The 27,898-nt window shown below is 38.8% G+C and overlaps 1 protein-coding gene across 2 annotated transcripts in view; it reads right to left on the bottom strand.

Annotated features, from left to right (window-relative positions):
- Nucleotides 1–10,305: 10,305 nt before the first annotated feature.
- Nucleotides 10,306–27,898, bottom strand: part of LOC128564820 (interferon-induced very large GTPase 1-like) — a 43,168-nt gene continuing 25,575 nt past the window's right edge. For both annotated transcript variants that reach the window (XM_053560657.1, XM_053560658.1), the window contains exon 2: nucleotides 10,306–17,778. In XM_053560657.1, the coding sequence (XP_053416632.1) occupies nucleotides 10,523–17,776 (7,254 nt within the window). In that variant the 5' untranslated portion in view covers nucleotides 17,777–17,778 and the 3' untranslated portion in view covers nucleotides 10,306–10,522. The remainder of the gene's footprint in view (nucleotides 17,779–27,898) is intronic.

Raw genomic sequence — 27,898 nt, 5'->3', positions numbered from 1 at the left:
TGTGGCAACCTAAAACTCTTGGATCAAAGTGATCCTACTGACTCAGCTTCCCAAGTAGCTGGGATTGCAGATGTGGGCCACAGTGCCTGACTAGTTTTTCTATTTTTAGTAAAGATGGAGTCTTGTTTTTGCTCAGGTTGGTTCCAAACTCCTGAGCTCAAAGGATCCTCCCACCTCAGCCTCCCAGAGTGCTAGGATTATAGGCATGAGCCACTATGCCTGGTCCTAGCTGTAATTTTGTATTATTTATTCACTCCCTCTCTATGCTTCTCTTCTCTCCACCCTTCCTAGCCTCTAGTAATGACTATTATACTCTAATTCTATGAGGTCAACATTTTTAGCTGCCAGCTATGAGTGAGAATATGTGGTTGTATGGTTATTTATTTTTCTTTTCTTAGCTTATTTCACTTTAGTCAAAAGCTTTTATGGAGTTATTAAACAAAAATAAAAAGCATTTAGCAAACATTAATAGAATATTAAGCAGTTTTCAAGGATGTGGGGATGTGAGAGATGGACATCATGCTGTGGAAGATTCTGTTCCCATCAAGATTTTAATGTTATTATTTTAGGAGGTTCTTCCAACTCTCACTGAGACTGTTTTCTAGAGAGCAAAAGGATAACTATTCCTGTTCAACAATACTCATTTCTTTGTAACTTCTTCTGGAGTTAGGAGTCATTTGACCTGAAACTGAGACTATGGGTGAAGCCCTTTCAGGGGACAAGGGGCACAGAGTCTGCGTTCTTTACCTCCCAGCTCTGAAGATCCAAGTCATTTGGCTACTGTTCTGTGGAATATTTTCATTAGTTATTTGGGAGTAGAGTGTATACCTGTTAATGGAAGCCAATGGGAAAGTGATTACCAATGCTGGGGGCCGGTTGAAGTCCAAGTGGGTCCTTGGCTTTGTGCAAGAAAGAACTCAGAAGTGAACGGATAGTATGAAGTGAAAGGGAGCTTTACTCAGAAACTATAGAAAGTCTACTTCACAGTCATAGCAGAGGCAGTTTCTCCCTGTAAAAGAATCAGACCTCTAGTTCCTGTTGCCTTTCTATTTAAGCTTATGGCTTAATTAACAAAAGGAGAAATGTTTATGGTAGGGGCAGTGTTTTCTTGGAATCAGGGTAACAACCTCTATACTTCCACCATCTTGGCTCTAACCAGTTGGACCTAGACCTGTCTTCATCCTGTTTTTTTTTTTTTGCTTTAAAAAACAAACAAACCAAAAACAAAACAAAACAAACAAACTAACAAAAAGCTCCCTCTGGGTAGAGTGCTGTGGCCTCATTGTAGCTCACAGAAAGATCAAACTCCTGGGCTCAAGCAATCCGCTACCTCAGCTTCCCAAGTAGCTAGGACTATAGGCACCTACCACTATGCCTGTCTTTTTTTTCTATTTTTAGTAGAGATGGGGTCTTGCTCTTGCTCAGGCCAGTCTTGAACTCTTGAGCTCAAGTAGTCCACCCACCTTGGCTCCAGGGTGGACTTGGAAACTTGGTTTTGAGACTTCCTATCTTAGTTAGGTAATGCTGCACCAATGCCTAAAGCAATGCCCGAAGCAGTACTTGCCAGTTCCCTGCCTCAACATCAAGAAATTTTCTTCTTTTCATCAGGATTCCTTTAGTTCATCAGCTTTGAAAACCTAGTATAAGGTGAAGGTTTGCAGAAAGGTAATTTTCTTACCTTCTCTGGACCTTGGTTGGATTCAGAGTGTTCTTTGTTTTTATTCTGATCATGGCCTTATGATTCAAATGGTGTGAAGAACCACAAATATGCCTGCCTTAGAGAACAAGCATTTCCTTACATTTTTATGTATAAATTTTTTTTTTAGTGAAATATCAGAATTCAATTAAGTTTATTAGATTTTTACAAACTATATATTTTTTTTTCTGATACAGATGTAGGAATAAGGGGAAACTTGCCCTTTACTCCTAAACTTCACTGAAAGATCAACTCCCAAGGCAGATTAGTAAGAGAAAAGTTTATTTAGCAATACCATGTTGCAAGGGGTGAATCACATAGTGATTACCCAATATCCTAATGAAGTTTAGATCTTTTTATTCCTGTCTTTTTGGAGGAGAGGGGAAATGTGGAGTATAGGTAATTCTGTTTAGGGATGACAAATGGTGTTAGGGAGGACAGATGGATGGTGGAGACAGATTGACTTGGAAATGATTCTCTGTAAATTATGTTAACCCAAGAGACAGGTATTGTGTTGAAATAATTTGGGCCAGGCCTGCCAGCATTCTTGATCTTTTTTCCTATAATATATTGAGATAACAGGGAGAGGAAGGGAAGTTAGTTTCACCCTTTGATCTTTTGATCAGATCAATCCGGTTCATGCAGATAGAAGGAAAGCCCCTGATCTCAAATGTCCCATAATTCAAAATATTCTTTATATGAAGGAGTGATATATGGGGCGAAATTTTCATGAGTGTCTTCATTCACCCTGTCTAGAACTTCACTAGAAGTTTTGATACAGGGATTTTCCTGCTACGTCTCAGGAATCAGAAAATGAATTCACAGACTGCAAGTAAGCAAAAGCAAGAGAATTTATTGAGAAGGAGGAAGGAACATAAAACCTCTGGTACCTGAGCAGGTTGCCACTTTTGGCTCTTTGTCCAGGGAATTTTAAATCTTAAGTGTTGTCATGGTTATTGGTAACACATTCTAGTTGGTTCTTTCAAATTAAAATGGCCTGTGGTTATTGGCTCCATTTTCTCCAGTGGGCTTCCTTCACCCAGTCCTTTTGGAGGCCTTTCTTGCTGCTATGTCCCACCCAGTGACAAATATTGACTAATGACTGCATAGGTCGCATGGGAACTCTGTGGAGGTTATGAAACTTCCTGCTGGGGATTTTTCAGGCCTGTTGGCTGTGCATAAATCCCTCCTCTAATCCTCCTTCTCCTCCTGGCCCCATTTCCCTGTCTCTGCCTAAAAACCTTCTGACTGCTATCAGTTTCATATATTAAAAGCGGAGTCAGAAATTGAGCAAAAGACAGGTATTCCTCCATAGGGGTTTGTTTGTGTCTAGTTGATTCACCAATAGGAGAAGCAGCTTAATGTTTCTTCTCTGGTTGCGAATGACCCAAATCCTGGGATAGTTCCACCAGGCACTTACCCAACAGAAACAAAAATGAATTTGGGTTCCTTTCCATGTTCTAGATATTGGCATAACCAGCCATTAGATTGATTAATTAGTGTGACCAGGGTTTAAAAGATTGGTGTATAGAAGATGATGGGTCCTAAAAATTTTTATTAGAACACTAACGGTTAGTAAGAGCAAGGCATAGTTTGAAAGCATCATAGTGGAAGATTAAAAAGGGAGAATGGGATAGGTTGAGGCAATCTTCACTCATCGTCCAACATGCAGTCCTTCAAGGGAACATGCAGTCCTTCAAGGGAAAGGCTCAAAAGAAGTATTTTTAGAAGGACCATTGGGGGCTGGGCACCCATAACACAGTGATTACCACACCAGCCACATATACCAAGACTGGCGGGTTTGAACTTGGTCCAGGCCAGCTAACCAAAAATGACAACTGAAACAAAAAATAGCGGGGCATTGTGGCGAGTGCCTGTAGTCCCAGCTAATTGGAAGGCTGAGGGAAGAGAATCACTTAAACCCAAGAGTTTGAGGTGGCTGTGAGCTGTTATGCTGCAGCACTCTACCGAGGGCAACATAGTGAGACTCTGTCTCAAAAAAGAAGAAGAAGAAAAAAAAGGACCATTGGGGGTGTGGTTTAAAAGACAAAGGAATTTATAGATGAAAAAATGGGGTGTCTTAATGTGCAATGTTGGGAAAAAGCTATCTACTTTGTGATGTCTGCTTCAGGGGCCTGGGAGCTGGAAATTCTTACTTTCAAGTTACTGTAGGGCTTGTCCTTCAGTTGTCTCGGTGTATTTTGGCATGGCTCTAATGAATCCAGGAGGATTTTTCTTTAATTTATTTTTGCAATATAGTTTGACAATAGTATTTTACAATGGACTTCTAAGTGAGGTGATGGTGTATGTCTTCTTCTAAAACTTTGATGTGTATATGATCTGTTGGTCAAACAATATGACAAAACCTGTCAGTTGGTGCAGGGCATGCTCCTTTCACCTGTTGATGACATGCTCCAAGCACAGGAAGTTCTTTACCTAAACCCCCATAGTGTTCAGTCAATTCAGAAATAGAAGGCTTAGAGATGTCAGTAGGCATGGGGTGACAGAACACTATTTCAAAAGGGATTAAACCATGTCTCCTAATTGGAGCATTCTGGATTTTTATAAGGGCCATTTAAGTCCTGTGTCTTAATAGACTTTTCTCAAACTCTTTTTTATTTTTAAATTTTTATGTTTCACTTGCCCTGAGGATTGGGGATGATGTGAGGTATGAAATTTTAATTAGTACCCCAGAGACTTTTCAAACAAGTGGTAATAAATGAATACCTTGATCTGACTCAATCCTTAAAGGAATGTCCCATGTTATGGGAGACAAGTGCAAATCCAAAAGCTGAAAGAAAAGGGGTCACAGGGAGTCTCTTGGGCCCAATATACAATCTATCTGATATTATAGGTCTTTTGGCAATAGGAGTCAGCAAAAATTAAGCAATGAGATTTTCAAGTTGTGCCAACTGCATGGCAGTCTCCAATAGCATATTTGGATTCTATGTAAATAGTGACAGCTTTTTCTTTTGCCAATGTGCAAGTTCTAGTGAGGGCTATAACAAAATTGAGTCAAAGCATTTTGGGGTGAGTTTTTGAATGTCCTGTGCCCACTGGAATCTGGACCTAGCATTTTATGGCTTTAATTTAGCTAGAGTTTCTAAAAGAATGAGTCTAAGAAAGCACTGTGTTTACAGAACAAAAGATCATCAATATACCAAATAAGTACTGAACAAGAGTGGATGTCTGGGTAAAGACTGTAGAGTCCAAATCAGCTTAGAGAATGAAAGAATGTTGAAGGAGATTCACAGCATCTCTGAAGTATTCATATTTACTTTACCTAATAAAGACTAATCGTGAATCAGAGCTAATAAAGACTAATCGTGAATTCAACAGAATTGAAAAGGAAGTTGAGTAGAGGTCCATACTGTATTCTTAAAGTTACATGAACTTTAAGAGTTAGATTTTAATCTTCTTAGTAAAATATTTGATTTAAGTGCTTATTATTTTAAGCTAATTAATTCGATTCTTTTAAAATAATTTAGTTGTAAAATACCACATGCAAATGACATAGACACAAAGATATTTAGTCATACGGAGAAGCAGTTCTAATAGCTATTATATAAAGAATTTTTATTTTTGACTCTTTATTACTATTCTTTTACTCAGACTATCAATTCTGTAATTACCTATTTATTGTTTTAAGCAATTACTAACCAGGCAACAATTTACTATTAGTAATATTTTGCCTTTTCTGTGAACATTTGCTGCTTTACAGATTTAATAATTATACATTATAGATATTAAGGATCTTGTTTTCAGCTTAAATCTAGGTTTTGGCTCTCAAATATCTATGATTAACTTCGGCAATGATTTTTGTTTTCTTTACTCAAGTACACAAGAAAAAGTTACAAAGGGATAGAACACAGAAATCTCTGTGAATTCCTGAAACTTGGAGTTCGTACAGTCTGTAGTACTGCTGTTTACTGTTAGTTTCTGTCTGACTCAGTTAGAAATTTGAGGCCTCTGACTTGATCTAAACTAATTATTAAATCCAGTCTGATTCCATACCTAGTTCAGTTTCTGTTGCAACTTCTTAACCTAGTTAGTATCAAAAATTTGCTCCAACTCAGAGATCTGGAAACACAAATCAGTGGCATTTGGGAATCTGAAAGAGAACTTAACCACAAGCCTCAGTTGCAACAGGAGAACAAAGGAGGACTGGTCCGGCGGGTACTTTGCTTGGACTCCACATGCTCTGGGGGGGGGGTCCCTGGAAGCTTTATCTCAGAACATGGTTTTGATAAAAATTAAATTTAAAAGAGTTTAATTAAACAAACAGCAATTCACAAATTGGGCAGTTAAGCTAGAGGAGGTTCAGGCAGATTCTAAAGCTATAGGATGGATGAAGAAGATTCAAGGACAGAAAAAAGAAAGTGACTACAAAATATAGAAACAGCTGGATTGGTTAAAGCTCAACACTTATGTTACTTAAATATAGTCTGTTGGTCACTTTTGATTGGACAAAACACTGTGATTGGCAAAGGAGGAAGGAGTAGAAAGGAGTGAAGATGAATGGAACAAACTTTAGCTAGGATAAATAGCTGATATTTCTGCTTTAACTAAAGTATCCTTCTAAGTGAAACCAAGAAGCCTTAATCATCACTGTAACTTAATCAAAAGCAACAGGTGCATTTAAAGAGGTGTAAAACAGTTTTTACAAGACCTAAAAAAGCTACAAAAGCAACTCCAAGGAAAAGCTCAATATAAATGAAGTGCAATGCACTTTTTTTTTTCTAGCCATATTTTTTAAGGTCTCAGTTTTTTAGCTGACCATTGATATGTAAATATTTAAAAGCCCTCTATGTTTTTACAAAATACATGAGAGCAAAAGCTGTGCACACAATGAATGGCCAAAGTTATGCAGCTATCAAAACCTGAACTGCCCAGGAATCAAACCTAGGCTGTTGAGATGAAAGCACAGAAATTTAACCATGAGGCCACAAGGCAAATTGGTCTCTGTCATTATTCCTGCATGGACAGTGATCAAAAGATTTTATGTTTGTTTTAGATCAGATATTTGCTCTTCAATTTTGTCAAAAGAATTTTTAAGGCTAGCGACATTATGTGTCTTTCTTTTAATCTAATTTCTCTATTAATACAAATAAGGCAATTGTTTTCAAAGAGATCTCTAAATCTTTATTTTTAAGAGAATTTAGAAGTATTTTAATTTAAAGAATCCATCTTTTGGCCACTAATCTCAACAGTATATTTATTCCAAACGCAACTCAATCCAATGACTCTTTATAGAAAGCCCAGGTGATATTTTCCAGGGTTAGTCTGGAGAGGGCATAGAGAAGGCAGTTTAATCACAGAAAACCCAGGTGGTAATTTCACACGTCTGGCTTAGAGAAGATAGAAAAGACAGTTTCCAAGATTCCAAAAAATTCACCCTCAGAAATAGGCAAGGTGTAAGACACTTTAAGACTTCCCATAGAACTCGTCATGTTTGGTACAAAGAGTGTGCTGCTTAGAACAGTAGGTGTCTCAGACTCCTAGTCTTTTCAGATTGGCTACCTGAAATGTTCATCCCAAAACACACACACCAGATGGCAGAGACTGAGGAGAGACTTTCCATTCAGTAACAAGACAAGTTCAGGGACAACAGGCAAGGAGGAAACCTCATCCAGATTTTGTTTTAGAGACAACAATCTAGTCATGACCATGTAACTGACTATTCTGCAGGGCCAGCTGGAATGGCAACCTCATGGGGTTCTAGGCCCATATTCTACCCTATGGTAACCGGGCTTTATGACAAAAACAACACAGAAAGACAGGCCAAAGACAAACAATAAGCAATAACAACAATAAAAGCTATTTTTGAGAGGAGATGGGCTCAAACGATATAAATATTTATATGTAACACAGTACCAAAAATAATGCCAATGCAAGAGTCACTCACGAGTCTATTCACCCACAAAAACTTTTCTCTCATTAATCTTCAATTAAGAAGTGAAAATGATCAGTTAGCATCTGCTCAACCAGGGCCCACAGAGACTCTTAGAAAAACTGAGAGTCTGACTGGTAAGTAAGGTATCTTATTGTGGTATCGGCTGGTAAAATCTCCAATTTTCTTCACTGTGGCTTTCAGGAAAGCTCAGCAGCTCTCTGTAGGGGTGAAGAGAGACTTGCTCTTTTCCTGAAAGTTCAGTGAAAGATCAACTCACAATTAAGGCAGATTAATAAAAGAAATGTTTATTTACCAGTACCATGTGCATGAGATCAATTACATATCCTTGTGATATGTGATTACCCAGTATCCCCCTTAATTTTAGATATTTTTATGCCTATCTTTTTCGAGAAGAAGGGAGATGTGGAGTATAGGTAATTCTGTTTAGGGATGACAAATGGTGTTAGGGAGGACAGATGGATGGGGGAGACATATTGACTTGGAAATGATTATCTTTATAAATTATATTAATCTGAGAGACAGGATTTTTTTTTAATTGGGCCAGGTCTGCTAGTATTCTTGATTTTCTCTCCCGTAATATATTGAGATAACAGGGAGAGGAAGCAAAGTCACTTTCCCCCTTTAATCTTTGGATCAGGTTAGTCTGGTTTATGCAGACAGAGGGAAAGCCCCTACCAATGTTTCCTGATCTCCAATGGCATTTAATTTAAAATATTCTTTATATGAATTAGTTATACATTTTGGGGTGAAATTTCTTTTGCTCCTTCACAGCCTCTCACTCTGTTGCCTGAACTAGAGTGTAAAATGGTGTCATCATAGCTCACTGCAACCTCAAACTCCTAGGATCAAGCATTCCTCCTACCTCAGCCTCCAAAGTAGCTGGGACTACAGGTGCATCTGGCTGCATTTTCTATTTTTTGCAGAGATGGGGTCTCACTGTGTTACTCAGGCTTGAATGCCTGGCCTCAAGTGATTCTCCTACCTCAGCCTCTCAAGTGCTAGGCATGAGCCACAGTGGCTGGCCTAAATACTCTACATTTTAATATTTCTTCTTTAAAAACTAGTTTTTCCTTAAATAATTTAATGGTTTTTAATCAAATTTGACCATACCCACACGTTTGATTAAAATGGTTCTTTTTACTATCATAAGCTTTGTTCCAGGAGCCAGTTGTTCTCAGACTTGTATAAAACCATGGGCTTAGAATAACCAGAGTGTTGTCAGTCAATTTTTTCTTAGCATGGACAGGGAACTGCCAAGTTATCAGGAAAGAAGAGTGTGATGGTTAAATGAAAAGAAACTTATTTGATTTCTATTTCCCACATTTGCTTGATAGTATTTCTTGAATTGATGGTCTCTATTCTGGTCGACTCTCTGGTTTATTATTTCCTAGAACAGACTATATCTAAATATTGCTATGCTCGGCTTAGGAATTATGAACTTTCTTTTTTAATTTTAAGACAAGTTCTCCCTTTGTTGCCCGGAAGAGTACAGTGTTGTCATTATAGCTCACTGCAACCTCACACTCCTGGGCTCAGGAAATCCTTCTGCCTCAGCTGTCCAAGTAGCTGGCTCTACAGACAAATGCCACAGTCCCTGAATGATTTTTCCATTTTTGGTAGAGACAGGGTTTTATTCTTTCACAGATTGCTCTCAAACTCTTCACCTCAAAATATTACCAGATAAAAGAGGTTCAACCACCTGTCACTGTCAGTCAAATACAGAGATGGGGATTAGGTCCAACAAGCTTTATTATCAACAAGCTTTATTGTCTCTCCCATCTATCTGTCCTCCCTAACACTGTTTGTCATCCCATTATTATCAGAAGGCCTGCAATTCTGGAGAACAGCAAGAGTAGCTTCTCAATTCTGCTCTGCCTCAGTTACAATTCTACTAATTTTTCTAATGAAATACAAGGAAACAAACCTTGAAAATTTTAACTTTATCTGACAGAAAACAACATCAAAGTAGTCTGCGCTCTAACAGTGTAAATGTTTAAATAATGTGAAAGTAACCTTCACTCTAACAATATAGTAATAAAAGTAACCTTTACCATAACAAAATATCTAAGAGAATCATTAAGAAAACAACAGCAAAGTAACTTTTGCTTGAGCAATACACAGATACTTATTGTCTATGTGTGACTACTTCCCCCAAGTCTTTTTGAGATAAATATTCTCAGAGTCATGGTGAAACCTTACTTAGATAATCATGGAAGGTATGTGGGGAACACTAAGCAGACTAGGTCAGTTTTACTGGTTCAGTTTAGCTTCTCAGACCACATCTTGGATCTCAGACCAGATCCAAAGGGATCTCTGCCCACATGGGCCTCCTAGAATACTTGGCTTACAGGTGTGAGCCACACTGCCTGGACAGGAATCATGAACTTTCTATGAATGTTTTTACATTTACAGGTTAACAAATTTTCCTCAAAACTTCAGAGGTGGAAAAGATTTTCCTTAAGAAATTAAAAAGTCAATTTGCAGTTTCTAGCCCAAACCTGCATATTGGCTGAACTATCAGTGCAGTTATTCTGTAGAAATTTGTAGCAGCCAGCAATGATTTTGATTTTTATGTTAAAGTGACTATCTATGAGGCATTATGTATTTAAAAATAAGAAGCAGTATCTAGAAAAATAGTTTAAAATATGAAGTGGATGTTTTTAGGTGGATTTTCATATATTCACATATTTTAGTAATTTGTTTTTAAGCCAGAAGGAATTGAGATAGGGAGAAATGAAGTTCTTATACACAAACTCTTCAACTCTTGAAATGATAATTGATTTATTTTTATTGATTTCATTTAAAAATGGAAATAATGAAGATTCTAATTATGAAAAGAAGTTGTTTCAGGACTATTCAGGTCTTGGGACTCTTGTTCAGATAGGGCTCTTCATTAGGGCTCTTTTGTGGTATTATTGGTTTTTCAAGACATTCAGCATGTTCTGCTTTCTGATATTTGCCCATGCATCAGGGATTTTACCTGTTCCTTCAAATTTTTTCTGATATTTTTCCTCTAGCTTTGATCTGAAGTGAGAGACAAACCATTTCCAATATGGGTGGGTGGATGAATCTGGGGTAATTCTCCATGTGGCATAATCTCCTCCTGCCTGCCGATAATCCTTATATGGCCTTTTCTGGCCATTTTTCAAAATTATTGCATTGTCGCTCGCTACAGAACTAGTACAGCAATCAATGACAAAATGACCTGTTTCATCCTTATACCATCCATTGACAGCCTGAGGACGGTGGAATGGAACAATGTGGTCTCCGTCATGTTCAGGAATAGTGTTTGTACAAATTGCTCTACAGAAAGGACACTGTTTCCAGCAGCCACAGAGCTGTTCGTAGAGGGTTTTCTCAATTTTAGGAACTATTGTTTCCATAGGCATACTTGCGCAATTTTGTTCTACTCCCTTCATTGCAGGATCCAAAGCAGTACTCATGGCTTCTTTGAGAAACTCAATATCTTTTATCTTTTGGTGTTCAATACTTTTCAAGTCTTTTCGTGGAAAGATCAAGTTGCTTCCCAGGTAATCACAGAACAAATCTAGCCACTCAGACACAGTGCTGTTTTTATCTTTAGCTATTGTGGTGGATAGACGAATGGAAGACAGGATGAGATTCTTGATGTTCTCTAAACTTATTTTTAAAAAAGTCTGTATTTTTTCACTTCCTTTGTCTGAACAGTATCTTTTAATCTGGTTTTCAATGTAGCTCCTAAAAAACGATTCTGGATTATGAATGTATTGCCAGTAATTATCAAAATTCTCTTCTTCTGCCAGAGAGATGAGAATGTGTTTCTCCAGGTTAGCCTTATTTCCACTGAAGGCAGAGCAAGTAGTTTGCATGTCCCCAGCAATCTTAATGGTCAGGTTTTTCTGTACGGTAGCGGAGATGGCAGGAGTGAGCTTCTGCCACAGAAAATCAACAAATGTTTTGATGGAGGTTGCTCCTTGGCAGGAGATCTTAAAACTCATGAAGAAATCAGCTTTCTTGCTTTCCAGGTAATATACAGGATCATTTGCTCTCTTAAATACCCAGTGCATTTCCTTAAAATTCTCTGAAGCTTTTTGGAATAAACACCAAGATAAGTCAAAGAGATATTTATTTGTAAATGTATATGTTTCCTCCATAGGTGCAGATTTCACTTCCTTTTCTATTATTCTCAAGATTTCATGGAAATAAACTGGATCGTAATCACACTGTTGCTTACAAATGTTGTTAAGAGTTGTGTCAAATCTCGAAAGAATGTTATCAGTAATCATCTTAATGAATTCTTTATCACAGACCTCTAATGTTCCATAGTTCTTATTCATTTTTACATGTTCATCATAATTAATTTGAAACTTCTTTCCAGAATTTGTTTTCAGTATGCCCTCCATATTTAACTTCTTTTGGAAATGCTCCAAAAGAATGTGTTCAGAATCCACATCAATGTCAGGCTCTGTGATTTGAGGTAGATTTGAGGATACATCATAGACCCATTTTTTCCAAAGCTGATTAAACTTCTCATGTAACTCTTCCTCACTAAATTCTGTACCCTTTACAGTTAAAGCCCATTTTTGGCTCTTTTCCAATAATTGATTTTCGTAACCTGTCTTTTCCTTATCCAGCCATTCTTGACCTTTTTTAAAACTAATAAGTTCATTGGCTTTTCTTTTGCTGTCTGAAATAAGATCCTCTTTAAGTTTTCTTAGCTTATTTTCAAAATTTGCTTTCCATTGAACCAATATTTCACGATTTGTGTTTTCATTAAAATATTTTTCAAGTTCTTGCTTGATGGCTTCATATTTTTCTGTAACTGGTGCATCAAGTGTGCTTGTGTTGAGAGTCTGGATTTTTCCATTCTGAATCTGGTTGATCAGCTGGTTCTGCAAGCCCAGCATGAAACTCCTCAGCTCCCAGGTCCAGTGGTTATACATGGTTTCCAATTTGCTCATGGCCATGACTTCCTGGGTGTTCCTAAAACTGAAAATAAAGTTCTCATTTACAAGGGCTCTCCACAAATCTTGAACTCGGAATTTTACATCTGATATTTTCATGATATTTCTCCTGGATTCCTGCTCAGCAATCTGAAGAATTCTGCTTTTCAGTTCCTGGACATTGTGGCTATAGTGAGGATTGGGAGAGGCCATTGGGGGATTCCCATCCCAGAGGTGAGCAAAGTAGTAGACATGACTATTGACATCAAACTTTATGACATCACTGAAGCAGGTTACATCTGGGCACTGTTCCTGTTCAGCAGCTATAGCTGCAGATTCATCTAGTCTGTGCTCTAGCCACCTTCGTCCTTCCATAATTTGGTCTCTAGCTGTAACTTCTTCCACATTCTGGTGGACAAAGAGGCAACTTGGGAAGATTTTTACTTGTTTCATCCTCAGAAAGGCTTGGACAACTATTTGTAGGGTATCCTGCATCTCTGCTGGATTCTCCCCAAAAATATTGATCAGAGTCAAGTTTGCAAGTCCTATGACAAAGGTTGCCAACTCATTGTCCCAATTTTGGGTTTTGTTGCTGAATTCCAGGGATCGAAGTCCTTCTGTGTCCACAACTAGCATAAAATCAAACCCAAGTTCCTCTGTGAATGTGTTCTCCACCTTGAGGAGCTGCATGTAGGCCCCCTTGGTACACCTGCCTACACCCACAGTGAACTGCAACCCAAAGAGTGCATTGAGCAGAGTGGACTTCCCCGAGCTCTGTAGGCCGAGAATAGATAGAACAAACACCCGTTTGTCTCCAAGTTCCTCAGAGACCTTGTCAAAAACAGCTGCTATCCACTTCAAGGGCACATACGAAGCATCTCCATCCATTAGCTCAATAGGAATACCAGATATCATCAGGTTTGCAGCAATTAGTGGAATGGAGAGAAAATTAGTATCCTTTGCAGAGAAAGCTTCTTCTAGAGCTTCATAAATCTGGCCAACTTCTCTGAGAAGGTGTCCAATTCCCAAGGTACAGTCACTAATCTCTGTGGAGATGGCTTCTATTTCATTTTGCCAATATTGCAGAGAGTTCCTTCTAGGTGCTGCTTTCTTTTCTGTTTGAACCAGTAACCACAAAGATCTTTGCTTCTCAGGCAGATTTTCCAACTGTTCTGCAGTCAGATTATCTAAAAACACACTCAGCCACTGCAAGAAGTAGAGTTTGGTGTGAGTTTCTGAGTGTTCACAGAGAATTTGAAGGAAAGATTGCATTAAATCATTGAAAGGAAAGGCTCTACTCAGCTGTTGATACCGAATTATTTGCTTGTCTGTCTCAATCTCACTCCTATGTTGTTCAATGCTCTGATTTCCCTTTTCTCTCAGATGATACAGTTCTTTGTCCTTCTTACACCAGAGGTGCCACAGTTGCCCCTGAAGGGGGAGTAATTTTTCCTTCATCTGAGATAAATTCATCTCTCCCAGATGGGACACTAGAAGCTGTGCTTTTTCTTTGGCTTCTTTACAATCTCTCTGGTCTTCATCAATAAGGAATCCTTGTCTGTGAGCAATCTGGGAACAGTCCTCTAAGCTGAGAGCCCTGCCAGAGAGCTCTAGCAAACGTCTGATCGTAGTTGTGAGCTCTTCTGTTAATTCTGCTGCATTTCTGTTCCTGATGCCAATTTTCACTTTTTGGCTGGAATTATTGGCCATGGTTTGTTCTTTGTCATCAAGCAAGCAGATCAAAAGTCTTGATGACTGGCACAGGTCGTAGACAATTTTTCGGTTTTCTTCATTGTGATCAGAAGTTGACATGAGGACCACAATGAGAGAAGAGACCTCCTTCAGGAAGGTGAGCTGCTGCTCATGTTCCTTTGCATCTCCATGAAGATTGGTAAAGGTCACACAGTTGTCAAACCTGTCCTCTTCATCCCCCCCAGGACAGAACCAACAGATTTCTACCACACCCCTCATCAAGAGACAGTCTTTGCTGCTTCCTCTGCAGTGTCGGTGAAAAAACACATCGTGTTTATGTTTACTGAGAAGACAGTTCATGATTTGAGATTTGGAAGCCAAGAGGCCATTTCCAACTCTAATAAAGGACACAATAGGGGTAGAGACACGGCACATCTGCTGATTTTTGTAACTGTTCTCCTTCCCTTGTTGCCAACTTCTCCTAATTTGTCTGAGAGACCAGAGAGAAAATTCAATTTGAGAAGTGCAGGGATTAGGCACCACAAGGGGGAGGGCAAACTGACAAAAGGAAAGTTTGTCCAAAATATATTGTCGGGCAAAATCATCTGCACAGTGAAAAATTGCCATTTGAATATCCATTGGGTGAATGTGGGGTCTAGGTGTAGTGGCTGAAGGCTTAATGGGACTATCACAGTCTTCAAGAAAGTCTTCATATGGATCGAACCTCTCATTTCCCGGATTTGAGGCACTTGAATAGACTTGTTCCGTGTTTTTATCATCTTTGAAGACCAGGTACCTCAGCTTATAATCTAGCATCAGTAGCTTCTGCAGGAAGTAGAAGGGAAGCTCCTGTTCAGAGCTGGGCTGGGTGTTGTACACAGAAGTCTTGTAGATCAGATGGAAGTTAGCTCTGCTCATCTTTTTTGGGTAGTAATGTTCTAGGCCTAGACGCTGGAGTAACTCTAGGAAGACTCCATTTTCTATCACCTTCCATTTGATATTTTTATTTTCATGTGTTTTGTGAGGCTTTTTCTTTCCATGGAAAAGACTCTGTAATTGTTTTTGCACCTCATCTATTTGCAAGAATGAGATGGTGGATTCAAAATCCCCATTAATGAGCAATTTTAAGTCTTTCTCTAGGTTTCCCCAATTATGATCTGCTCCAAGTTTGGTGAGAACATGTGCAACTTCTTTAGTAATTGACTTTCCCAGTTGTCGTCTTATTAATGCCATACGCTGTGTTTTCTCTTTTGGAGAAATAGCTGTCTCTCCAGCTGTGGCTGTCAGGCCTGTGAATACCACAAATGCTTGAGCCCTATAACTGCAAATATTCCTGAGCTCCTGGTATTTAGTTTGTGCAGTTTGCATTTCATTTATTAGGAAGTTCACGTTATCACTCCCCAAGAGATACTGGAAAGTTTTGTTTTCCTCATCATACCCTACACCAGTTGCAATGGAAAGTACCAAAAGCTGTATGTCTGGCTGCTTGGTTTCTTGGAGGCATTTTAAAAAACAGCTGAGAGCCATGTTGACCTCATTGGTGGCCTTTCTTTGAGATTTCAGTATTTCCTGGGACTCTGATTTGACCTTTGCTTCCATGAGGTCATTGTGGATTTTTCTTAAGGCTTCAATTAATTCAGAATATTGGGAAATGTTGAGATGCTCTTGCTCTGACTCTGATTGGAAGATCCACTGCATGATGGAGTGAGCCTGAGGAAAGTTTGCTACTCTGTAGATGTGAGGATCAAGAAGGCTGCACAACTGAGATTTAATAAATTCAGTTTTATAATTGGAAGTCATTTTGCAAACGTTGACAGTATTTACCAGAAAATTCTGCAGCTCCCAATCTGTGAGGCACATGTTAATCCAAGAGTCGTAACTTTCTGTTTGATGACTCAATATCTGCTTGAAATCCATCAGCTTTTGAAGCTGCTCTTCAAGATCAGGTATCTCCCAAGATTTTTCATCCTGTAAAAAAGCCCTAGCATTTTCCCAAGCATTTTGTAATTTCTCTTCTTTCTGGATGTGGGCAGCAGGGCTAGTTAGATCAGTGTAGCAGGCTTTCAGGTAGTTGGCCACCTGAATAGGATTCTTAAAATCACTTCTGTGGCTAAAGAGGAGGATTTCCCAAATGGGTTCTAGCTGAATTTCTTGGTCAATGATATGCCAGGTTTGATTGCTGGCAATGAGGCCAGCTTTCCACTGGTCAAGGCCACTTGCTTCTGGTGGGCCACCTGTCTGGGTTACACACAATTGGACTTTGGCTTGGAGATTTTGGGAAGTGTTTTTTTGAGAGGTTGTTTTTGAATCAGAGTTTGACAAATTCATGCCTGCAGAAACTTTCACCCCATGGAAGCGATTGGAGCCGCCTCTTATGAAAATATCCAGGGCCTTTGCTGTCTGCTCTTTTACTTCTTCCAGCTGCTCTCTCTGGAAACCCTCTGAAATGGCCTTCCACCAGTAGATGCCCCCCAGGTGCACAGGGCCTTGGTTAGCATGAGAGCCAAACCTGTGGAAGAAGGCTTTAGTCTTGTGTCTCAGTGAGGAGCATCTGACAGGGCCTTCTGGCAAATCCAGAAGGTCTTCAATGTATTTTAGTTCTTGGAGAGCAGCCTCGGATAACTGGAGCTGATCCTTGGAGAAATAGAAGGAGGCCAGAGGGATGTAGCTGAGCTTGGCTGAACAGAAATAAGATTGCTCACAATGTGTTTGTTGAGTTTTCATGGATTCTGAATGTTTGCTGTGATCCAAACCAGCTTCTAGAATAAATCCCCAACCTCCACCTTTGGCTGCAGCAATTGCACTGAATCCCAGCTTCTCTATTGTCTGGGTGAACATGAATTCTTCTTGAGAAGATCTAAATTCTACTGTTTCCATCCGTGTGCCCTGCTGAGGGCCACAGAGTGAGAAGTCCTTGGGGACTCTGAGTAGCTTCTCTCTCTTCTCTATCAAGTCTCTTTGGTGGGTGGTTTTGTAAATTCCCTGGAGGGCCAAACCTCCAGATGCCCATCTTACCAGATCTTTATCTGCAAGGTTTTGATGCTGGGATAGTTTCACGTCTGTGAGTTGTAGTTGTTTCTGCATATTGTCTATGACTTCCTTTAGGGGCTTTTTAGAAGATGGTCCGCACTTCTCAGGAATATTTGTTGATTCCCTCACCTCTGCTTCTTTTTTCTTTACTGCCTCTGCCTCTTGCTGCTTTCCTTGTGACATCAAGTCCTTTATGTCCTTCAGTGCCTTTTCTGCCTGCTCCTGATTTTGATTTGCCATCTCTGTCTGAGACTTCTGTAACTCTGACAGACTACTTGATAGGTTCAGAAGCTTTTCCAGGGCCCTTATCTCCCATGAATGTCGTGCCTGAGTTTTCAACGTCTGAAGGTCTTTTTCTTCTAGGTATTGTAAGGCCTGGGCACAGGTCACACCCAGGTCATTCTGCAGCGTTGAAAGCCAGAAATCAACACTCAGACCTACTTTTTCCAGCATCTCTTGGAGATCTTGCCTCCTTTTGTCTCTGAGCACAGGCTTATCCGGGGTGTCTTCTGCTGTGGCCATGACTGTGTGAAAAACAGACACTCAGTTAGCCTGACTGTGTTGATCTTAGGAAGTGTTAGCCACATGGCTAGAAGGGTCAGTAGACTAATAATGCAAGGGTCCAAGGCTTTTTTATGCCCTTCTTTCATTGTTCCAACATAAATTTTTTGCTAACACTTTTTTTGTATGTGAAGACATCATTATGGGTGTTCTCAACATAGATTACCTTGCTAGTTGCTGGGATGAGTTGCAACTTCATTGCCTGAATCGACACTTCCTATTACACAGAATCAGTTGCATGGAAAGTACTAAGTTGAGAGATGGAATTTGAAAATGTGCATTAGTTTGATAGCTTGATACTTACTATTTTTGTTGACCTTTTCTTTCTGAGAGTTTGCTGGTTCCCTGCAAACTTTTCTTTTTATTTGCATTTTTCTTTTTTATTTGCATTTTTAAAAATATTTAGCATATTCTATTACTTTTAAGGTCAATATACAAATATCCATTGTATACCATTAATAATTAGAGAATTAAAGTTAACATGACAACACAAAATGTGAAATACATAGAAATAATTCTTCAGAAATATATAGTATTTCTACATGGAAAACTTCTAGTTACTAAAAATATAAAAAGACACATTTCTGAATATATTGCAAAATTGTTATTAATGATTTTTTTATTTGTTTAGGTATTCCTTCTGTTATAACTTAAGTTATTGTCTTTTTAGGGATATCAATATACCACATAGCAAATTCAGTTTGCTCTGGGGGTTCAGAAGGATTATAGCAAACAGCTGATCCACTGGGGGGCACACATATCTGATACTGGGTGTTATTATATATGCAAGTACCTTCAAGCTTTCCTGTATATTAGGAAATATACAGTAATAAGAGTAAACCAAGAACATAATTTTTTTTTTATGTTATTTTATTTATTTATTTTATTGTTGGGGATTCATTGAGGGTACAATAAGCCAGGTTACACTGATTGCAATTGTTAGGTAAAGTCCCTCTTGCAATCATGTCTTGCCCCCATAAAGTGTAACACACACCAAGGCCCCACCCACCTCCCTCCTTCCCTCTTTCTGTTTCCCCCCCCATAACCATAATTGTCATTAATTGTCCTCATATCAAAATTGAGTACATAGGATTCATGCTTCTCCATTCTTGTGATGCTTTACTAAGAATAATGTCTTCCACGTCCATCCAGGTTAATACGAAGGATGTAAAGTCTCCATTTTTTTTAATGGCTGAATAGTATTCCATGGTATACATATACCACAGCCAAGAACACAATTTTAATAGTTTGTCTAGCTGGGTTACCTTTTGGATACATTTTTCATAACCTTCATCAAGTCTTACACCTAAGATTAAAGAGGGAAGGTGAAAAGTCCAAAGCAAAGAATCAGTAGCCAGTCCCATGCTGCTGCTTGATACTTATTTTTAAAACAAAAGTGATGCCAGCAATTGATTGTCTTTCCTCTATCAGTTTCTTTAAACTTGTGTTGTCTGGTTCCCTTCCTGTCACTCTGTCAGTCCTTCTTAGGTCATTTCATGATATTTATTTGCTCTCCTGTCCTTTTAAAAACACTTCTAGTCAGGTGAAGCAAGATGGTGGTGCAGCTTGGAAGTAACAGCTTCCCTGCAACTGGGCATGGTGAGTCTGGGGAGATAAGACTCCAGGCATCTCTGGCTGGTGGGATCTGCCTATAATCATCCCTGTGAGGATACAGGGAGTCAGCAGGGACTTCTGGACCCCAAGAGGAGGACAAAAACAGTGGAAAACTGGCAAGTGGTTGTGTGTGTTTGATCGACCTGATCCCCTGACAGCCGTAAGTACAAGCAGCAGTGAGACTGCAAACCAGAAAGGCCTCACCTGTGAACTGTTGCGGTGTTTTTGGACTTGGCACTCAGTTGAACTGCCTTGGGGAGAGCTTGAGCAGGAGTGCGGAGAACTTTGGGCATTGTCTAGGGCCCCAGACTGAGCCGCTAAGTTGGACAGAGCTAATAGTGTTCAGCTGTGGGCCACAGGGAGCCATTGTGAGAGAACTGCCCTAGCAAGCTTCACCCTTAGGGTCACAGAGCAAGGATCGGGCAGGAGCTAGTAACCTAGTGACTGAGCAGCCTAAAAGGTAGGGACTGAGCTGCCTTATAGCCTTAACCCTCAGGGGGCAGAGTGAGACTGGTTTTGGCACACTGGTGCCTTGGGCTGTTGCCCTGGGTAGAGTGCTGTGGTGTCACAGCTCACAGTAACCTCAAACTCCTGGGATTGGTGCCACCGGGACCCCCATAAGAGCTGCGCCGCAACCCCAGAAACTGCGGGAGCCGCACAACCCTGTGTCCTCCCACTTATACCCTCCATGCCTCCACACCGGCCTGCTCATCTGGCCAGGCACTCTGGTAGCCGCGTGCCCTCCGGAGCCCTTCCTGCCTCTGCTCAGAGCGCTTCTCCTGCCAGAGAGTGCTGGAGCCTTGGGATCTCTGTGCCAAAGTCACTGGGCACTAGGCATTCCCAGAACTGTGTGCACCACCTCCTGCCGTGTTGGTGGATCTGGGTGTGTCACACTCCAGAGCTGCTTCCACAACCAGAACTCCCTGGGTGGGGCAGCCCCAGAGGAACTACACAGGGTCACTCCCTACAACGACCCAGCAACAATAGAGTGATCCCGCTGGGGTCTAATCTTGGACAGACACCTCCCCAACTCTGAGGATGGCCAGAGGCAATGGTGAAAAACAACCATGAGGTGAAATCAACAGAAAAACTCTGGCAATATGAATAATCAGAGTAGATCAACTCCCCCAAGGATCAATGGGGTAGACACAGCACAAGATCCCATGTACAAACAAATAGCTGAGATGTCAGAAATCAAATTCAGAATCTGGATAGCAAATAAGATCGAATTAGAATTCCAAGCAGTAACCCAAAAGATGTGTCAAGAATTCAACGAATTCAAAGACCAAATGACCAAAGATTTTGACATATTGAGACAAGAAGTTGTAGCTTTCAAAGATCTGAGAAACACAGTAGAATCCCTCAGTAACAGAATGGAGCAAGCAGAAGAAAGGATTTCTGACATTGAAGACAAAGCTTTTGAATGCTCCCAAACTCTCAAAGAGGAAGAGAAATGGAGGGCAAAAACAGATCACTCTCTCAGAGAGCTCTGGGATAAAAAGAAGAAAACCAATATACACCTGATAGGAATCCCCAAAAGTGACAAAGTGGCTTCACAAGGCACAGAGTCTCTTCTCCATGAGATTATGAAGGAGAACTTTCCAGACATGCCAAGAGATTCTGAAATTCAGACAGCAGACAGTTTCAGAACTCCAGAACGACTCAACCCAAATAAGACATCCCCAGACACATCATAATCAATTTCATTAAAGTTAATATGAAGGAAAAAATTTTGAAAGCAGCCAGATGAAAGAAAGCCATCACCTACAAGGGCAAGAATATTAGAATAACTTCAGATCTCTCTGCTGAAACCTTTCAAGCTAGAAAAGGATGGTCATCGACTTTTAATCTCCTAAAACAAAATAACTTTCAACCCAGGATCCTGTACCCAGCTAAACTGAGTTTCATTTATGATGAGAAATTAAATACTTCAATGACATTCACATGTTGAAGAAATTTGCCATAACTAAACCAGCTCTCCAGGTATTCTCAGACCTATCCTCCATGAAGACCAGCATAATCCTCCACTATAAAAGTAAACCCACCCAGAAAATTTTGATCAAATTCCAACTTCCACAGTCACAAAAGGATTAAAAATGTCCACTGGACTCTCGAAAGGCTTATCAATATTCTCAATTAATGTGAATGGTTTAAATGGCTCTCTAAAGAGGCACAGGTTGCCTGACTGGATACAAAAACTCAAGTCAGATACCTGCTGCATCCAAGAATTGCATCTTACATTAAAAGACAAATATAGACTCAAGGTGAAGGGGTGGTCATCTATACTCCAGGCAAATGGAAAGCAGAAAAAAGCAGGCATTGCAATCCTATTCACAGATGAAGTAGGCTTTAAACCAACCAAAATAAGGAAGGATAAGGATGGACACTTCATATTTATTAAAGGTAATACACAGTATGATGGGATTTCAATTATTAATATTTATGCAACCAACCAGAATGCACCTCAATTTATAAGAGAAACTCTAACAGACATGACCAACTTGATTTCCTCCAGTTCCATAGTAGTTGAAGATTTTAACACCCATTTACCAGTGCTGGGTAGGTCCTCCAAAAAGAAACTAAGCAAAGAAATTTTAGATTTAAACTTAACCATTCAACATCTGGACTTAACAGACATCTACAGAACATTTCATCCCAACAGAACTGAATACACATTCTTCTCATCAGCCCACAGAACATACTCTAAAATCAACCACATCCTAGGCCACAAATCTAACCTCAGCAAATTTGAAAAAATAGAAATTATTTCTTGCATCTTCTCAGACCATCACAGAATAAAAGTTGAACTCAATAACAACAGGAACCTGCATACCCATACAAAAACATGGAAGCTAAACAACCTTATGCTGAAGAATAGATGGGTTACAGATGAGATTAAGAAGGAAATCACCAAATTTTTGGAACAAAACAACAATCAAGACATGAATTATCAGAATCTCTGGGATACTGCAAAGGCAGTCCTAAGAAGCTAATTTATAGCACTGCAAGCCTCCTCAAGAAAACAGAAAGAGAGGAAGTTAATAACTTAATGGGACATCTCAAGCAACTGGAGAAGGAAGAACACTTCAACCCCAAACCCAGCAGAAAAAAAGAAATAACCAAAATCAGAGCAGAATTAAATGAAATTGAAAACAAAAGAATTATACAATAGATCAATAAATCCAAAAGTTGGTTTTTTGAAAAGATCAATTAAATAAATAAACTTTTGGCCAACCTAACCAGGAAAAAAAGAGTAAAATCTCCAATTTCATCAATCATAAATGATAACGACGATAAGGATACAAAAAATCCTTAATGAATATTACAAGAAACTCAACTCTCAGAAACATGAAATCTGAAAGAAATAGACCAATACTTGGAAGTATACCACCTACCAAGACGTAGCCAGAATGAAGTGAAAATGTTGAACAGGCCTATATCAAGTTCTGAAATAGCATCAACTATACAAAATCTCCCTAAAAAGAAAAGCCCAGGACCAATGGCTTTATGTCAGAATTTTATGAAACCTTTAAAGAAGAACTAGTACCTATATTACTAAACCTCTTCCAAAATATAGAAAAAGAAGGAATACTACCCAACACATTCTACGAAGCAAACATCACCTTGATCCCTGAACCAGGGAAAGACCCAACAAGAAAAGAAAATTATAGACCAATATCACTAATGAATATTGATGCTAAAATACTCAATAAGATCCTAACAAACAGAATCCCACAACACATTAATAAAATTATACACTACAACCAGGTGGGATTTATCCTAGGGTCTCCAGGCTGGTTCAATATACGTAAATCTACAAATGTAATTCAGCACATAAACAAACTAAAAAATAAGGACCATATGATTCTTTCAATTGATGCAGGAAAAGCTTTTGATAATATCCAGCATCCCTTCATGATCAGAACAATTAAGAAAATTGGTATAGAAGGGACATTTCTTAAACTGATAGAGGCCATCTACAGGAAACCCAGACAATATTGTATTGAATGGAGTTAAATTGAAATCATTTCCACTTAGATCAGGAACCAGGCAAGGTTGCCCATTGTCTCCATTGCTCTTTAACATTGTAATGGAAGTTTTAGCCTTTGCAGTTAGGGAAGAAAAGGTGATCAAGGGTATCCACATAGGGTCAGAAGAGATGAAACTTTCACTCTTCGCAGATGATATGATTGTATATCTGGAAAACACTAGGGATTCTACTACAATAATTTTAGAAGCGATCAAGGAATATAGCAATGTCTCAGGCTACAAAATCAACACCCATAAATCTGTAGCCTTTATATATACCAACAATAACCAAGCTGAAAAAACAGTCAAGGACTCTATTCCTTTCACAGTAGTGCCAAAGAAGATGAAATATTTGGGAGTATACCTAACAAAGGATGTGAAAGATCTCTACAAGGTGAACTGTGAAACTTTAAGAAAAGAAGATGTGAACAAATGGAAAAACATACCATGCTCATGGCTGGGAAGAATCAACATTGTTAAACTGTCCATACTACCCAAAGCAATATATACTTTTAATGCAATTCCTATTAAAGCTCCATTGTCATATTTTAAAGATCTTGAAAAAATAATACTTCATTTTATATGGAATCAGAAAAAAACCTCGAATAGCCAAAACATTACTCAGCAATAAAAATACAGTAGGAGGAATCACGCTACCAGACCTGAGACTGTACTATAAATCATTAGTGATCAAAACAGCATGGTATTGGCACAAAAACAGAGAAGTAGATGTCTGGAACAGAATAGAGAACCAAGAGATGAATCCAGCTACTTACCGTTATTTAATCTTTGACAAGCCAATTAAAAACATTCAGTGGGGAAAAGATTCCCTATTTAACAAATGGTGCTGGGTGAACTGGCTGGCAAGCTGTAGAAGATTGATACTGGACCCACACCTTTCACCATTAACTAAGATAGACTCTCACTGGATAAAAGGTTTAAACTTCAGACATGAAAGTATAAAAATACTTGAAGAAAGTGCAGGGAAAACTCTTGAAGGAATCGGCCTGGGTGAATATTTTATGAGGAGGACTCCCCAGGCAATTGAAGCAGTATCAAAAATACACTACTGGGACCTGATTAAACTAAAAAGCTTCTGCACAGCCAAGAACATAGTAAGTAAAGCAAGCAGACAGCCCTCAGAATGCAAGAAAATATTTGCACGTTATACTTCTGATACAGGTCTCATAACCAGAATCCACAGAGAGCTCAAATGTATTAGCAAGAAAAGAACACGTGATCCCATCTCAGGGTGGGCAAGGGACTTAAAGAGAAACTTCTCTAAAGAAGACTGATGCAAAATCTACAAACACATGAAAAAAAGCTCATCATCCTTAATTATCAGAGAAATGCAAATCAAAACTACTCTGAGATATCACCTAACCCCAGTAAGAGTAGCCCACATAACAAAATCCCAAAACCAGAAATGTTGGCATGGATGTGGAGGAAAGGGCACACTTCTACACTGCTGGTGGGAATGCCACTAATATGTTCCTTCTGGAAGGATGTTTGGAGAATACTTAAAAATAGGACTGCCATTCGATCCTATAATTCCTTTACTAGGTTTATACCCAGAAGATCAAAAGTCACAATATAACAAAGACATCTGTACCAGAATGTTTATTGCAGCCCAATTAATAATTGCTAAGTCATGGAAGACGCCCAAGTGCCCATCGACCCACGAATGGACTAGCAAATTGTGGTACATGTATACCATGGAATACTATGCAGCCTTAAAGAAAGATGGAGACTTTACCTCTTTCATGTTTACATGGATGGAGTTAGAACATATTCTTCTTAGCAAAGTATCTCAGGAATGGAAGAAGGAGTGTCTGTACTGAGCCCTACTATGAAGCTAAATTATAGCTGTATAATTTTGGCTATATATATATATATATAAGTTAAGCTATAACCCAACTATAGCACAAGACTATGAGGAAAGGGCCAAGGAAAGGGAAGGGAGGGGGGAGATTAGGGTGGAGAGAGGGTAATGGGTGAGGCCACACCTACGGTGCATCTTAGAATGAGTACAGGCGAAACTTACTAATGGCAGAATACAAATGTCTATATACAATAACTAAGAAAATGCCATGAAGGCTACGTTGAACAGTTTGATGAGAATATTTCAGATTGTGTATGAAACCAGCACATTTTACCCCTTGATTGCACTAATGTACACTGCTATGATTTAAGAAGTAAAAAAAAAAGGCTATGTTAAACAGTTTGTTGAAAATATTTCAGATTATATATGAAACCAGTACATTGTACCCCTTGACTGCACTAATGTACACTGCTATGATTTAATAATAAAAAGAGGAATATTTAGTTCAAAACAAACAAATAAAAAAAACACTTCAAACCTAGGTTATGATTCTCCCTCACCTCTTGCTGATCATGTTCCTTTGTTAATAACGTCTTTCTATTATATGAATATGGTAATGTCATCTACATCTGTGTCTACAGACACAAAAGGTCTATATCCAACGTTTTATCAATGTTATGTTTGCCCCCAACCACCTTTAAGACATATCCTTGCATAGCAGGTGAAATGTGATTTCATACCTTTCAACTTTGTATATTAAGTTTCCCTTCCTCCTATAATTTCTGTCCTACTAAATTGTGTAACCATATTTCCAGGCCAATAGGTTTTCTAGTCATCCTTCTTCTTACTAATGTGAATTTGGTACATCATCTTTTCAATTTTTCCTCTTAAATTTCTCTTCAATTTCACTTTCTTTTCACCAACTGCCAGTTCTCCCTTAAATTTTGCCTTCACCATATCTTGCAGATTCATTTAATATCATCCTATATGCTGTGGTTTGATTGCTTGTCCCCTTCAATATTCACATTGAATTTTAGTTAGTACAGGGACAGGATTAAAAAGTGGGATCAAACCAGCTTTTCAGGATATCCTCAGACCCATTCTCTGTAATGACCAGCACAATGCTCTACCACCAAAGTAAACTCACTCTGAAATTCTTGACCAAACCCCAATTTCCACAGTGGTGAAAAGATTCAAAATGTCCACTGGACTTTCAAAAACTTGACACCCAATATACTACCAGGCTTATCAATACTCTCAATTAATGTGAATGGCTTAAACTATCCTCTTAAGAGGAACAGGTTGGCTGACTGGATACAAAAACTCAGGTCAGATATCTGCTGTATACAAGAATCTCATTTTACCTTAAATGATAAATGTAGACTCAGGGTTGGACATCTGTAAATCAAGGCAAATGGAAATCAGAAAAAAGCAGGGGTGGCAATTTTATTCTCAGATACACTAGGCTTTAAACCAACAAAAGTAAGGAAGGACAAGGATAGTCACTTCATATTTGTTAAGGGAAACACTCAACATGATGAGATGTCAATTGTTAATATTTATGCACCCAACCAGAATGCTCCTCAATTTATAAGGGGGACCCTAACACACTTGAGCAATTTAATATCTTCCAGGACCATAATAGTTGGAAATTTTAACACCCTTTTGGCAGTGTTGGATAGATCCTCCAATAAGAAACTAAGCAAAGAAATTTTGGACTTAAACTTCACCATACAACCATTGAATTGAACAGACATGTACAGAACATTTCATCCTAACAAAACTGAATACACATTCTTCTCATCAGCCCATGGAACATACTCCAAAAGTGATCTCATCTTAGGTCACAAGTCTAATCTCAGCAATTAAAAGTATAGAAATTATTCCTTGTATTTTCTTGGATCATCACTCAATAAAAGTTGAACTCACCAATGACAGGTATCTACATACCCATACAAAGACACGGAAACTAAATAACCTCATGCTGAATGATAGCTGGGTAATAGATGAGATTAAGAAGGAAATTGCCAAAATTTTGGAATAAAACAATAATGAAGACACAAATTATCAGAACCTGTGGGATACTGCAAAAGCAGTCCTAAGAGGGAAATTCATAGTGTTGCAAGCCTTTCTCAAGAGCATGGAAAGAGAGGAAGTCGATAACTTAATGAGACATCTCAAGCAACTTGAAAAGGAAGAACATTCTGACCCCAAACCCAGCAGAAGAAAAGAAATAACTAAAATTAGAGCAGAATTAAATGAAATTGAAAACAGAAGAATTATTCAAAAGATCAATGAATCAAAAAATTGGTTTTTTGAAAAATTCATAAAAATTGATAAACCTTTGGCCCACCTAACCAAAAATAGAAAATGAAAGTCCATAATATCATCAATCAGAAATGACAAGGGTGAAATAACAACAGACACCTCAGAAATTCAAAAAATCCTTAAAGAATACTGCAAAAACCTTTATTCTCAGAAATATGAAAATCTGAAAGAAATTGACCAATACTTGGAAGCACACCAACTTCCTAGATTTAATGAGCAAGAATTGGAAATGGTGACCAGAACTATATCAAGTACTGAAATAGAATCTACTATACGACATCTCCCCCAAA

The sequence above is a fragment of the Nycticebus coucang genome, chromosome 14 (genome assembly GCF_027406575.1).
Source record: "Nycticebus coucang isolate mNycCou1 chromosome 14, mNycCou1.pri, whole genome shotgun sequence".
Taxonomy (NCBI): Eukaryota; Metazoa; Chordata; class Mammalia; order Primates; family Lorisidae; genus Nycticebus; species Nycticebus coucang.
Note: the sequence above shows the minus strand (reverse complement) of the source record. Positions and strands in the feature narration are given on the sequence as shown.